We start from the raw sequence: 14,255 nt of genomic DNA on the forward strand, positions 1-14,255 counted from the left end.
CAGCCTCCGGCCGGTCCTCCGATGCTTCCTGTCAGTGTGACTGTGACGTGTGTAGTGTAATGTGTTCCAGCAGTGATCAGAGCTGCAAGTCTCAGCGCCCCCTAGTGGGACAAGTGAAATAAGTAAAAAAAAAATAAAAATGTTTTTAAAAAGTGTAAAAATAAAAGTTATAAGTGACAAACAAAGAATGCTTTTTTTCCTATAATAAGTCTTTTATTATAGGAAAAAAATGAACATGTTAAAAAACAGTCCACATATTTGGTATCGCCGCGTTCGTAACGACCCAAACTATAAAACTGTAATATTATTTTTCCCGCACGGTGAACACCGCGAAAAAAATAAACGAAAAACAGTGCCCGAATCACAATTTTTTGGTCACCACCCCTCCCAAAATATACAATAAAAAGTGATCAAAGAGTCGCATGTACGCCAAAATAGTACCAATACAAACTACATCCCGTCCCGCAAAAAAACAAGCCCTTACACCGCTTTTTTGACTGAAAAATAAAAACGTTATGGCTCTCAGAATAGGGTGACACAAAAATTAATTTATTTTATAAATAAGTGATTTTATTGCACAAACGCTGCAAAACATAAAAAAATTATATGCATCTGGTATCGCCGTAATCGTACCGACCCGCAGAATAAAGTATAATGGTCATTTATAGCCCAGGGTGAAGGCCATAAAAAAACAAATAAAAAACATTGTCAGAATTGATGGTTTTTGGTCACCTTACTTGCCAAAAAATGGAATAAAACGTGATCAAAAAAATTTCTGGTACCTAAAATGGTACTAATGAAAAGTACAGATTGTCCCGCAACAAATAAGCCCTCACAAGGCTCCGGTGGAGAAAAAATAAAAAAGTTCTGGCTCCCAGAATATGGCGATGCAAAATGTGCATTGTCCAAATGCGGATAAGATCGGGCGCCATTTATCAGTGCGACACCGGCCACATATCTGCGGATTATTATTTATTTACTGCATTATTATAACCTCTTATTATACCCTGAAGTACCCCACACAGATAACATATGCCCCCACATTATAAACTGAAACACCAGTAAAACCCCAAACAGAACAACTACCAAGCTACATCTGCGCCCCAAAAGCCAAATGGCGTCCCTCCCTTCTGAGCCCTGCAGCGTGCCCAAACACCAGTTTACGTCCACAGATATGGCATCGCCATACCCGGGAGAACCCGGTTAATATTTTATGAGGTATTTGTCTTCAGTGGCACAAACTGGGCATAACATGTAGTGCACTAAAATGGCATATGAGTGGAAAATTGTAATTTTCACTCTGCACCATTCGCTGCACATTAACCCCTTCGCGCACCACAACATAGCATGTCGTAGTGTGGGGGGTGATGTATGGAGCGTCTCATGTGAAAAATAAAGAATTTAAAACGGCAAAAATCGCTGTTTTTTTGGTCACCTCTCTACCTAAAAATGTAATAAAAAGTGCTCAAAAAGTTGTATGTACCAAAAAATGGTACCAATAAAAACGACCGCGGGGAGGAAAAAACTAAAAAGGAAAAGAAAAAAAATGGATCAGTCCAGAAAGGGTTAATTACTTTCTAATGAAAAACCATTTATGACCACACGTGGGGTACAGCCGTACTCGGGAGAAATTGCTTTACAAATGTTGGGGCGCTTTTCCCCCCTTTATCCTTTTGTGAAATTGAAAAAAAATGCAACATTTTAGTGGAAGAAATGTTGATATTCATTTTCATGGCCTAATTCTAATAAATCCTGCAAAAGACTTGTGGGGTCTAAATGCTCACTATATCTCTAGATAGATTCTTTATGTGGTGTAATTTCCACTTTTGGGGGGTTTCCACTGTTTTGGCCTCTCAGGGGCTTTGCAAATGCGACATGGCACCCAAAAACCATTTCAGCTAAATTTGAGCTCCAAAAGCCAAATAGCGCTCCTTCCCTTCTAAGCCCCGCTTTGGGGCCAAACAGCACTTTATTACCACATATGGCATATTTCCGTAATCGGGAGAAATTGTTTTACAAATGTTGGGGTGCTTTTTATCCTTTATTCCTTGTAAAAATTAAAAATGGCTACCTTTTTTCAGAAAAAAGAGTTGATTTTTACCTTTACAGAATAATTCCAATGAATTCAGCAAAACAACCGTGGGGTCAAAATGCTAACTTTACCCCTAGAAAAATTCCTTGATGAGTGTAGTTTCCAAAATGGGGTCACTTTCCATGGGTTTCCACTATTTTGTTCCCTCCAGTGCAATTCAAATGCGACACGGCACTGAAAACTCTTCCAGCAAAATCAGAATTTCAAAATCCAAATGGTGCTCCTTCTCTTCTGAGCCCTGCTGTGGGTCCAAACAGCAGTTTATTACCACATATGGGGTATTGCTATAATCAGGAGAAATTGCTTTACATATGTTGGGGTGTTTTTTCGCTTTTATTCCTTGAAAAAATTAAACATTTCTACGTTTTTTCAGAAAAAAAAGTAGATTTTCATCTTCACAAACTAATTCAAATACATTTAGCAAAAAAACTGTGGGTTCAAAATGCTAATTATACCAGTAGATAAATTCCCTGAGGGGTATAGTTTCCAAAATGATGTCACTTTTGGGCGTCTTTATTATTTTGGCCCCACAAGACCTCTTCAAACCTGACATGGTACCTAAAATATATGCTAAAAAAAAAAAAGGAGGCCCCAAAATCCACTAGGTGCTCCTTTGCTTCTGAGGCCGGTGTTTCGGTCCATGACTGCACTAGGGCCACATGTGGGGTATTTCTAAAAACTGCAGAATCTGGGCAATAAATAATAAGTTACATTTCTCAGGTAGAACCTCCTGTGGTATAGAAAAAAATGTATTACAAATGAATTTTGTAAAAAAAAAATGAAATTTGTAACTTTCACCTCTACTTTGCTTTAATTCCTGTGAAACGCCTAAAGGGTTAATACACTTTCTGAATGCGGTTTTGAATACTTTGAGGGGTGCAGTTTTCAAAATGGGGTGATTTATGGGGACTTTCTAATATATAAGGCCCTCAAAGCCACTTCAGAACTGAACTGGTCCTTGTAAAAATCTCCTTTTGAAATTTTCTTGAAAATATGAGAAATCGCTGCTAAAGTTCTAAGCCTTGTAACGTCCTAGAAAAATAAAAGGATGTTCAAAAACCGATGCAAATATAAAGTAGACATGTGGGTGATGTTAACTAGTAGCTATTTTGTGTGATATTACTATCGGTTTTACAAGCAGATACATTTAAATTGAGAAAAATGCTAATTTTTGCAAATTTTCTCCAAATCTTGGTGTTTTTCACGAATAAATATTGAATTTATCAACCAATTTTTTTCACTAACATGAAATACAACATGTCACGAGAAAACAATCTCAGAATCGCTTGGATAGGTAAAAGAATTCCGGAGTTATTACCACATAAACTGACACATGTCAGATTTGAAAAATCGGCTTCGTCCTGAAGGCCAAAACAGGCTCAGTCCTGAAGGGGTTAAGGCACAGAAACAAGGTAGCACAGGATACAGGTAGCAGGAAAACACTAAGGGACCATATGATAGATTGACACGAGAAAACACAACACTGCTCAGGTAATGAGTGAAGGGGCAGGGACCTTCTTATAGCCCAGGGTGATCATGGGTGATTAGACAATTCTAAACATGTGTGCACGCTGGCCCTTTAAGGCCAGGAATGAGCTCACACATGCACCCTAGTAGTCACTGCAGGGCAGGACGGCCGCATGTGCTGGTATCTCTGGGAAGGAAGGCGTCGGCAGGATGAGTCTGCAGCCGTTACAATATTACTTTTGGCTCTTACAATACCAAGCTAAATAAAATCAGTAAAACAGTCAGACAGCGTACCGGTCCAAACAAAACAAAGTATCCACGTTACCTCTCCAAGAGACCCCGCCCAAGGCCTCAAAAATAATCCTCCTCCTCCATGGTCGCAACCCACAGGATAAGGCAGGTGGAGTCCCCACTCATCTTTCTCCCCCACTATAATGTACAGCTGAACAGGACCTGAAGAGACTCGGTTTCTGGAAGTCTCTGGAGTTACACGTTCTGCAGCTAATTTGTATTTCCCCAACCCCCGGCCAATCGGGCAGAGACCAGTGACCTGTGCGGACAACACTCACCTGATTGTAGGAGCTCGACATTTGCCTGGCTGATGGGAGGCTTCTGGTTATCAGCCCATCTTGATTTCTAAACTCCCCCCCCCCCCCGTGTTATTTCTCCTCTTCAGGTGCCATAGTCCCTGCGGTCCCATTGAGGACTAATAGGCAACACCGAGATAGAAACGTTCCTTCTCCTATTTCCCTTCCTGTTATTTCTTTTTAGCCGCAGAGTCTTTCATTCTTACTTTAGTTCTGGTTTTATTTCAGGGACATGTTATGCTGTATAATCGTTCTTATCTATTTAATGCGCGCGCACACCTTATACGTTCTTTGTCAGATACCTCAGTTGAATATCCAACATTTGTGCACAAAAATAAATGAATGAGTGGACTCTGGGAAGGTGGCGGTGATGGCCCCTGGAGCTGCTAGTCACGTACAGTAGAAGATTAACTCTACACGCAACTACAAGCCGTGTAGCTCTGACCTCCGGATATCACGAGATCCTTCGGAAAGCCGTGCACCGGTCATCAGGGTTCAGTTTGATGCTCAGACCAGAGCAAGACATGGCACCAGGCACGATTAAAGGGCCCAGTGGCCATTTCATTGTATGGTTATTACGACCCATCGGGGAGATAAACGTATTTACACCAAATTTATGACACAACTGCATTTAAAAATTAGGCATTCAGAACAAATGGATGAAGCGCCCTCAACCACTTCACCGGAGACAACAGAAAAAAACAAAAAACAAGAAGACAAAAAAAAAAAAAAAAAAAAAAAAAAAAAAAAAAAAAAAGGGGGGTGGGGTGACTATCTGCGACTGATTCAAACTTCTCCTGCGGTGGTTCTCCAGGAGCACGGGGCTGGTGGGGGAACACAAGACTCTTCGCTGGTTCTTCAAACTCATCTTAATAAATGTGACAATCTGTTCTGTTTATAGAAAGCCCTAAGACCTCGTGCACACGGCCCGTGATTAAGGCACAGACGGCCACAGAGCGTCATCCACAACTCACGGACTGTGCCACACATTGATTTCAATGAGCCCGGACCGCAGATCTGGACCGTATAATGACTCGCCCTACATTTTTGCAGTCCGGGCTCCTGGTGAATGCACGGACCTTGGAAACCACAGTCGTGTGGATGGGCCAAAAGAAATGAATGGTCTGCAATTCATCCGCACTTTTGAGGACGAATTACGGACGCAAAAACACATCCGTGTGCACGAGGCCCTGAGCTTAGAAAAAAGAAATGTACAACCTCGGTCCAAGGCAGACAATGTCCTCGTATTGTCCTGTAGTCACATGGGGCCTGGCGTGTCAATGAATAAATGCTGAACTTCACAGATACGGCGCACGGGTTACTATATCCTTCACAGACACGGAGCACAAGAAAAACAGCAGGCGCCATCGTTTAATGAGTGCAAAAACTTCTACACAGCGCGACTGACTCTTATGTCGAGGAAGTTATTTATTGAACCAAACCGGCGCTGGCTCATCCAGACCCTCAACCCCAAGACTTCAAAACGCCAACACAAAAAATGGTTTATAAACCATGATCATAGAGAGGCTGCGTGCGCACACAAAATCAAAACCGTCTGCAAATACGGAGCTTCAAGGGAAAACAGCTCCTGATTTTCAGCCGTTTTTTTATCATACTCACGTTTTTGGAGCGGTTTTTCTATAGTCGGCCGCGTAAAACAATAGCCCGTCGGAGCAGAACACCGTTTTTCCCATTGAAATCAATGGGCAGATGTTTGGAGCCGTTCTGCTCCGATTTTTTAGACGTTTTTTGGGATGTTAACGGCCAGAAAAACAGCTGAAAACACTCCGTGTGAACATACCCTTCCTTATAGTGGTCCACCACACAATTTTTTTCCCCGGAGGATTTCTGACCACATGTAAGAAAGGAAGAGACTAAGGTGACACTAAAGGGGTTTTCCCACAATTACTGGGCAGCATCACAGAGACCCAACCAGGTCCACCTGTCCGCAGAGATCCCATTTTTTTACTGATGAATCCATGTACTGTGAATGGGCAGATCACCCTGTGATCATAATAACGCCTCACCAAACACGTGTTCTTCACCCCGGCCTGAAGAGCGCATTCTTAGGTCTAGACATTGGCGCTCGCTTCTGTGTCTACTGGCAAGAAAAGAATCCACAAAATCAGAGAGTGGGCGCACCAGACGGTAAGAAATGTATAGCCAACATATAATCTGCCCTGGATTATTTTAGAGGAGCAATCACCAGAATAGGCCATTAATAATGTCACGTGAGGATTAATATCCAGCAGCGATCATAGTGGCGACAAGAAGGAGCCGCAACATGAGGGGAGGTTTAGCCTTTTATTAAAATGTGCAGGATCTGCCGGAGAACGGAGAGCAGCGTCCTGATTGCAGCAACACTCGTAGGGGCCGAAGACAACATTGCTGTGAGGTTCTCCCCCGCATCTTCTTCATATACTACATAACCTGAAAACAAAAAACACAACACGTGTGACCCCAGAACAGGGCCAATATGTACAGAGAATCTCTTACCCGGATCGGTGCGTCCCACGGGGGAGGCCGTGATGTAAGATCTTGACGAGAGACACCAAAATAACAAGTAACAGGGCAAATACACAACACAGAGAAACTATTTACAGCTAGAGCCGCACTCACCCTGACAAATATCCAACTTAAGGAATGTAAAAACAAAATACAACATAAGGATTTACAAGTGACGACAACCCAAGGCGAGGAGCTCCGGCACAACATGGGAGCTCCTCTATTTATGGAGTGTGGTTAATTCTGTTGTCGCGCACCTTGGTGGGATGACGATCGCAACGCGCAGTGTTAATCAGAATCACACGTGACATACACAGACAGATCTTCCATGGCGTCAACCACTGCGGCCGCCAGAGTCGCTTCCTTACATTTGTCCTGGTTCGTTACAGAACTTCTCGATGTAAAACTCAATGGCTGCCGGCTGCTGCTCCCCTGGACTTTGATTGATGCATAACTGGACTGCATAAAGTTCCACCCTGAGGTTTGAGAAGCAGAACTGAAGGAGACTTCTGGAACTTCACACGCCATGTCCGAGTCATCGACTTCCTCACCAGAAACATCCAGTATGACGGGTCTGATGGGTGATCTCACCGGGGGCAGGGCGCTTACTAGTTTGACTTTCTTCTCTGGACTTTCCACCCCTGTTAGGCGGGGGGCTCCGGTAACGCCCGTAGGAGTGGGGGCAGCCTCTGAGTCTTGGTCTTCAGATGTTGTCAAGTCTTCAGGATCTTCCTCAGATGCGATCAGTTTGTAGTAAGAGTCGAGTTCTTGCTGCATGGCACTGGCTTCAGGGGACACATTCTTCTGTGCGGGTAGCAGCAGAGGACTCTCCGATTTGTCTGCTCGGTTATTGGTCTTCTGGGAATCTACTGATGTGATTTTAATGTCTTTATAACCTGCGTCCTGTACGTGACCAAACAGGGAACTGGGCAGGGTTAGCGGCGCTTTCTTAAATTTCTGGTTGAGTTTGGTGGTAGCGCTGTACGTGGGTATGGGCTTCAGCACAGGCACTGGAGGGCTACACGCTGGTCTGCTTGGTTTGACACTACTGACATACGAAACCGGCGTCGGCTTGTGTTTGGTTTCTGGTGATTTTTGGACATTTGTATCCTGGACTTTGGTGTGTTGCACAGGTAAATATTCCAGCCGACCGGTCATAGGGTTCATTGAGAACGTGGAGGCCTTAATCTCTTGAGGTGCCTCCTTCTCTGATTTACTGGAAGACTTTGATTCTTGCGGTTGCTGGACGTCGCTTTCTTCTCGTCTTGGCGCAAGGCCGGCCTTACTGGTCTGTTGGTTACTGGGAATGATGGCGCTGTCTGATTTAGAATCATTAAAAGGACTGTTGGCTGATTGAGCAGATGTCGTGTTACTAAGTGAAGATGGAGCAGGACTTGGAGCAGGAGATCTGGTGCTCTGCATGTGCTGGACCGGCGCTGGTTTGGTGGGACCAGTGATCGTTGTATGTGAAGTGCTGCTGGATTTCTGAGGACATGAAGTCAGGGACTGCTTAGGGACTGGACTGTCTTTCTCACTCTTCACTTCCTGATTCTCCAGTGTCTCCTTTTTACTGACGGTAACATTCATCAAGTCTTGTCCTTGAATGGTCTGCACGGCTTTAGGGCTCTGTCCAGCTGACGTTTCGTTCTCTGTTTTTGCTGCAGAATCTGGCTGCGCGCCTTCTTTAAGATTTACAACTTCTCCACCAAAAGCTTTAGAGACCAAGTCCTCTGGGAAGACGCCTGTGGGTTTGTTTCCAACTATAGGGATAGATTTTGATGTTGCATTTGAAGACCTTATAGACAGGAATGTGTTTAGAGGGGCCGGCTTGCTCATGGTCACCGCAGGCGTCGCTAAACGCATGTTCATCAGACTCGGCAGGTTAGGCCGCACTTTAGTTTGAGCTGTGGAAGTAGCCGATGTTACGAAGGATGAGGGAGCAGTAGAGGTGACGGTCGTGGAATGAGACGGGGACAAGGCATTTCCCGGCAGGGTACTGGGTTTACCCAGAAGTTTTATAGCAAAACCCTTTGGCTTCAAACTAAGAGCTTTGGGATCCTCCTCCTTTGGTTTGTTTGCTGCGTCGTCTCCCCCTGAAGAGTTGGCACCCGCCGGGGGTTTGTTTTCGGCTGCTTTCCAGATAAACTTCCCAAAGGTGGGATTCTTGGGAGGTTCCCGTTCTGGCGTTTTATTTGGTTTGTGGTCGGAGGACGGCGGAGATGTGTGATGTTTGGATTTGACCTTCCTTTCTTCTTCTTGCTCTTCTTTCTTGGCTTTCTTAGACTTGCTGTGCTCGTGGGCTTCGTGTTTCTGCTCGGCCATCTTGCGTTTTTGCTCGGCTTGTTTACGTGCCACCTCCTGAGCCGCAGTCAGGCTCGCCTTCTTCTTCTCACGCCGCACTGCTTCATAGTTCATGTGCGCGTCCGTGTGTTTCTGTTGAGTAATAAAAATCAATAAATAATCAGAGATTTTAAGAATAAGACGTTCTGAGCTCCTTATTGAAAACCTTCATCGTCAGGAGGGTTTCCCAGAAATTCTTTAATTTAATGAAATGTTAAAGATAAAGAGTCCAAAGCCGTCCTCCAGACTTACCCGGCCCTGTGTGGATTAATGATAGACATAAAGGAGACGAACCTTGTACTTATCATTGTGGGCATAAGCTCGGAGATGCTCTGCGGCTGCCGTGTGATCCGGGAACAGCTCGTCACACAGCTCACAGTAGAAGCCGTTAACCGGGACCAGGAACTCGGGACCTACGACATGGGACAAGGCAGGAGCGTGAGAGACGGTACGAGCCCCGTATGCCCCGCGCTCAGGGTGTGGAGGGCGGCCTCACCTTTCAGAGGGATATTTACTTTCTGCTTCTTTGTGCTGCTGGCTTCTTGAGCTTTCTTTTTCACCCACGGCCTCTTCGTCTCCTTTACACTCTATATGGATATGAAGAGTAAAGCAAAAATGTGTGAACAGGATACGGCTCTACGTACGGATTATATACAGGAGAACTAATCCCCCCAGACCCGGTGACCGGTTCAATCACCTCTCATACCCAGAGCGCCGTGCAGCTTCTTACCTGGTTGTGCTTCTTATCGTGAAAGTGCAGCAGGAACTCGGGCAGCGTCATGCAGATCGCGTTACAGCCCTCACACCAATGGGAGCCGGAATCGTAATATTCAAAGATTTGAGATATATCAAAGGGAGGAGGTTCCTCAGACTTGGGGAGGGTCTGAGAGGAAGGAGCGCTGGGTCGTGGGCTTTTTGATCGGGATTTGTCTCTTGACTTTGAAACGTCCTCAGATTTTGAGGAGTAAGGTGAGCGGGGCTCTGGGGAGTTCCTGGGGTCGGGGCTCAGCACAGGTGGAGCGCCTTTACATTTGACATCTTCTGACTTCAAAGTGACGTAGGAGAAGTGGGCGGCCCCCGCTGCCTGTGCATCGGCTTCAGACTTCGAGCCGCTCTTGGCTTTAAGGTCAATCTTAGACGCTGGGTCGCCGCTGGTCTTGAAGTCATTTGCAGACTTTGAGAAGTCACTACTGGTCCTCGAATAATTATCCGAGTCCTGGACAAATAAACAAGACAGGTCTAAGAGGAGCAGCAACAGCAACAACTATGGAAGAAGCGCAGGTAACATGCAGCAAGAGCGGAGGCGGACAGACACACAGTGAACGGGTGCGGCCGCTGAACGCTGCGGAGCAGACCTTGGTGCTCACCCTGGTCGGCGCGGGAGAACACGGCCGCCTCTCCTCTCTCTTGGGTTCACTCTTCTCAATGAGCTCGGTGGGGCTGACCCCCAAGATCTCCGCCACCTTGGTCAGCTGCTGCTGCTTCTGTTTTGTCACATTAATCTCCTCGCACAGGGAGTGAATCTGCTTTTGGGCACTCTCCAATACATTATTGAGTTCCTCCAGCAGAGGGTCCTTGTGTCCGTCCTTCTCCCGCCGCTTCTTCCTCAGGAGAAGACCTGTGACAGACACGACATTTGCAGGTTAATGGACACCAGGAGTGACCTCCAGCCACAGAGGAAAATATAGTGAATAATGTATGTGGATTCCTGGCACTTAGTAACACTCACCCTGCTGGACTCGCAGTTGCTCCACCTTGGCGCTGAGGGTCTTCAAGCTTTCACTCTTGACTTTGTGCTCCTTCCTGACATAGTCCAGCTCCTCCAACACCTTCAATAAATGAAATGCTCTTTTTCTTTTGGGTCATAACCTGAGGCGGCCCACGCTTTATACTGCATCACAGCCCCTACAAAGAGACCCCCCCCCCCCCCACCACAACTTCACACTTACCTGCAGAAGACAAACTCCCCCGAGGCTTCAGTCAGCAAATAAGGGACGTGTCACGGGACTTCCGAGCTCTAAACTAAGGGGTCTCTTCTTCCCGCCCAGATCCCTGCCCTCCGCCCGCTAATGACAGCACATAGGGGATCACAGGTCGGCTGCGGACAGCCCCCACTATCATACACAACTGGGTAACCAGTGTTCAGAGGTCGGTCAGCTTCCTAACAGCCGAAACCCCCAGAAAGGTCAGGCAGGGGGGCGTCAAGCAGCAGGGGCCGGGGAGTGTCTGCCCACAGGACAATCAGGCGAAACCTCGGCCCCTCAGTCCTTATTCCTCCATTACCTGGTCCCTTATACCGTTAATGGGTTATGTATGGGCTCTAGGGATCTATGAAGCGGGGGGGGCGGGGTCAAGATGGACGACCTTCTAGGCACCTCCCAGATAGGGAAGGGCTGCGGAGCCGGGAACACGGTGGCTGTACAGGAATCCCAGCTATATAATAATCCGGGTCATTATCATCAGTAACGCTGCTGCATCTGTGACCTACAAGGGGACTGGGATGTTAAATGATGGGTGGGGTGTCACGCTCCACTGTGGGGTACCGCGGGGTTCTCACATTACTCTGCACATCCGGAGCTCTTACCCCCTGAACCCCTGGAGCTGTGGAGATAAAGTGCAGGGTGAAGGCTGCAGTGACGCTTTACGCAGCAACGGAGGCCTCGGGACTTACTTTCATTTTCTCGGTCTCCTTGTTTTTGCGGTCGGCCCCCTGTTTCGCCAGCAGCGCAGATAACGGAGTGGTGGGTTTCACCTCAGTTTTTGCTTCAGAAATATCGTCAGTGGTCTCGATGACACGCAGGTTGCTGCGGGGGTTGTACACGGGGGAGGGTGTACTGACTGGGACGCTCATATGAGGGGGTGTCTGCATGTGAGTAGGTGAGGGCTGGGGGGCCATGGTGGTATACATCCAGTTGGAGGTGGGATAGGATACATAGGAAGCATAGGGATTGTAGTTTGGGGGCGGCATGTTATATCCAGGGACCATTTGGGGGTACGAGTTATAGATGGGGGTATGGGAGGGGCTCATTGGAGGTGGTGTGGGATTGGGCACAGGGCTGGGGGGGGGTAAATGAACTGGGATCTCCACTTTGGGCACTGAAGGAGTCTCTTTAGGTAAAGGCTTCCGCAATATAAGTCGGGGTTTCCCTTTAGGGAAGGGTGCGGGGCTCTGCTGCATCACCGGTGGGGTGGGCTCTTTTGGGGCTGGTTTTACGGGGGGCTTAGTCTTTTCTGCAGCCTCGACTTCCTCTTTGTTTTCGGTTTTGACGCGGGGCTCAGAGGGTTTGGCGGGGCTGGCGGTGGCGGCGCTATGGGGCTGCGAGATCTTGGGCAGCGCTTTCTTCCCATGAAGTCGCTCTTCTGTCCGGACGGCGAGTTTCCCAATTTCTGCAACGCCGATATCGAGCCCGATGGTCTTCAGCAGATCGCTGATCTTCTCAAATTCCTGTTTGCTAGGGGAGCTCTTAGCCGGCGGGGCGGAGGCAGAGCGGGGGGGTGGAGCTTTTGGAGGCTCCAGCTTCTTTTCCTCCTCGTCTCCGTAGAGGAACCGCTCTTCATCCTCAATCTCGGTGGAGCTTCGCTGCTTTGGATCGGGGGTTTGATTTGGCAGAGGAGACTGTGCGGGGTCCTGCACATGGGGCAGTAAGAAGCGGCTGTCCGGCTCAGCTGCCGCCTTCTGCTCAGGGAAGGCATTGCTGGTGCTGAACTCTGCGCTCTGAGGGGTGGCGGCGTTCTTCTTTAACAGGCTCCCCAGAGTGGAGGAGTAGGGGGTCACCTTGGGACCGTCTGTCCGCTGGGCACTTTTTCCTTTTACAGCTGCCTTTGTGCTGCTGAGGAGTCTCCAGCTCGCCGGCACGGCTGAATTCGGGGTAATGCCGCGCGTCGGTGGAGACTCCGGCTTCTGTACAGTGGCAGCCGCTGATGGAATACACGCGCCGGCGGCGCGGTTCTGGAGGAGACCCATCTTCACCGCCAAAGACACAGGACTGAGCGCTCGGCTTTCCGTGGTCACATTATTGTTGTCCGCACTTTTCCCATCCCCCGCCGAACCGACACTTATTACATCCGTGGTACTAGAGAAGTTATCAACCTGAGGGACAAAGGAAGAGACGTCAGCGATGTAGCAGAGCGCAAATATCCACCGCACCAAACACGTCAGCGTCACAAAGAAGAATCAAGGAAACAGCGATGGCACCTGAGGAGACGGGTCCCGGCTGATGGGCTCCACGTCCGCGCGTTTCTTCAGAATGGACTTCTTAGGCATCGGCTGCGGCACGGCGTGGGAGTCAGCGGAGCTCTGGTAGACGGGCAACGGGGAGTCAAGACCAGATGACTTCACACCCCCAGACCTGGGACAAAAAAAGACACCACCAACTGTAGTCTCACCACCTGCTGTGCAGAACGAAATCTACTTTTCTCTGTTATCAGACATGTCAGGCTGGGGAGAGGATGACTGTAGGACAGGTGAATACAATCTATTGTTCTCTGTTATCAGACATGTCAGGCTGGGGGAGGATGACTGTAGGACAGGGGAATACAATCTATTGTTCTCTGTTATCAGACATGTTAGGCTGGGGGGAGGATGACTGTAGGACAGGTGAATACAATCTATTGTTCTCTGTTATCAGACATGGCAGGCTGGGGAGAGGATGACTGTAGGACAGGTGATTACAATCTATTGTTCTCTGTTATCAGACAGGTCAGGCTGGGGGAGGATGACTGTAGGACAGGTGAATACAATCTATTGTTCTCTTATCAGACATGTCAGGCGGGGGGGATGACTGTAGGACAGGAGAATACAATCTACTGTTCTCTGTTATCAGACATGTCAGGCTGGGGGAGGAGAACTGTAGGACAGGAGAATACAATCTATTGTTCTCTGTTATCAGACAGGTCAGGCTGGGGGAGGATGACTGTAGAACAGGAGAATATAATCTATTGTTCTCTGTTATCAGACATGTCAGGATGGGGGAGGATGACTGTAGGACAGGAGAATACAATCTATTGTTCTCTGTTATCAGACAGGTCAGGCTGGGGTAGGATGACTGTAGGACAGGAGAATACAATCTATTGTTCTCGGTTATCAGACGGTGATTACAATCTATTGTTCTCTGTTATCAGACATGTCAGGCTGGGGGGGTGAGGATAATTGTAGGACAGGTGAATACAATCTATTGTTCTCTGTTATCAGACATGTCAGGCTGGGGGAGGATGACTGTAGGACAGGTGATTACAATCTATTGTTCTCTGTTATCAGACATGTC

The 14,255-nt window shown here is 47.5% G+C and overlaps 1 protein-coding gene across 1 annotated transcript; it reads right to left on the reverse strand.

Annotated features, from left to right (window-relative positions):
* Positions 1-6,431: 6,431 nt before the first annotated feature.
* Positions 6,432-13,338, reverse strand: ZNF318 (zinc finger protein 318). The gene is made up of 8 exons (XM_075849507.1): positions 13,187-13,338; positions 11,663-13,081; positions 10,721-10,820; positions 10,359-10,609; positions 9,722-10,207; positions 9,488-9,578; positions 9,286-9,404; positions 6,432-9,084 (listed from the first exon to the last, which is right to left on the reverse strand). Exons 1-8 carry the CDS (start codon positions 13,253-13,255, stop codon positions 6,940-6,942), a joined length of 4,680 nt encoding a protein of 1,559 aa, XP_075705622.1. The 5' UTR covers positions 13,256-13,338; the 3' UTR covers positions 6,432-6,939.
* Between the last annotated feature and the right edge of the window lie 917 nt (positions 13,339-14,255).

The sequence above is a fragment of the Rhinoderma darwinii genome, unplaced genomic scaffold (genome assembly GCF_050947455.1).
Source record: "Rhinoderma darwinii isolate aRhiDar2 unplaced genomic scaffold, aRhiDar2.hap1 Scaffold_928, whole genome shotgun sequence".
In the NCBI taxonomy this organism is placed as follows: Eukaryota; Metazoa; Chordata; class Amphibia; order Anura; family Rhinodermatidae; genus Rhinoderma; species Rhinoderma darwinii.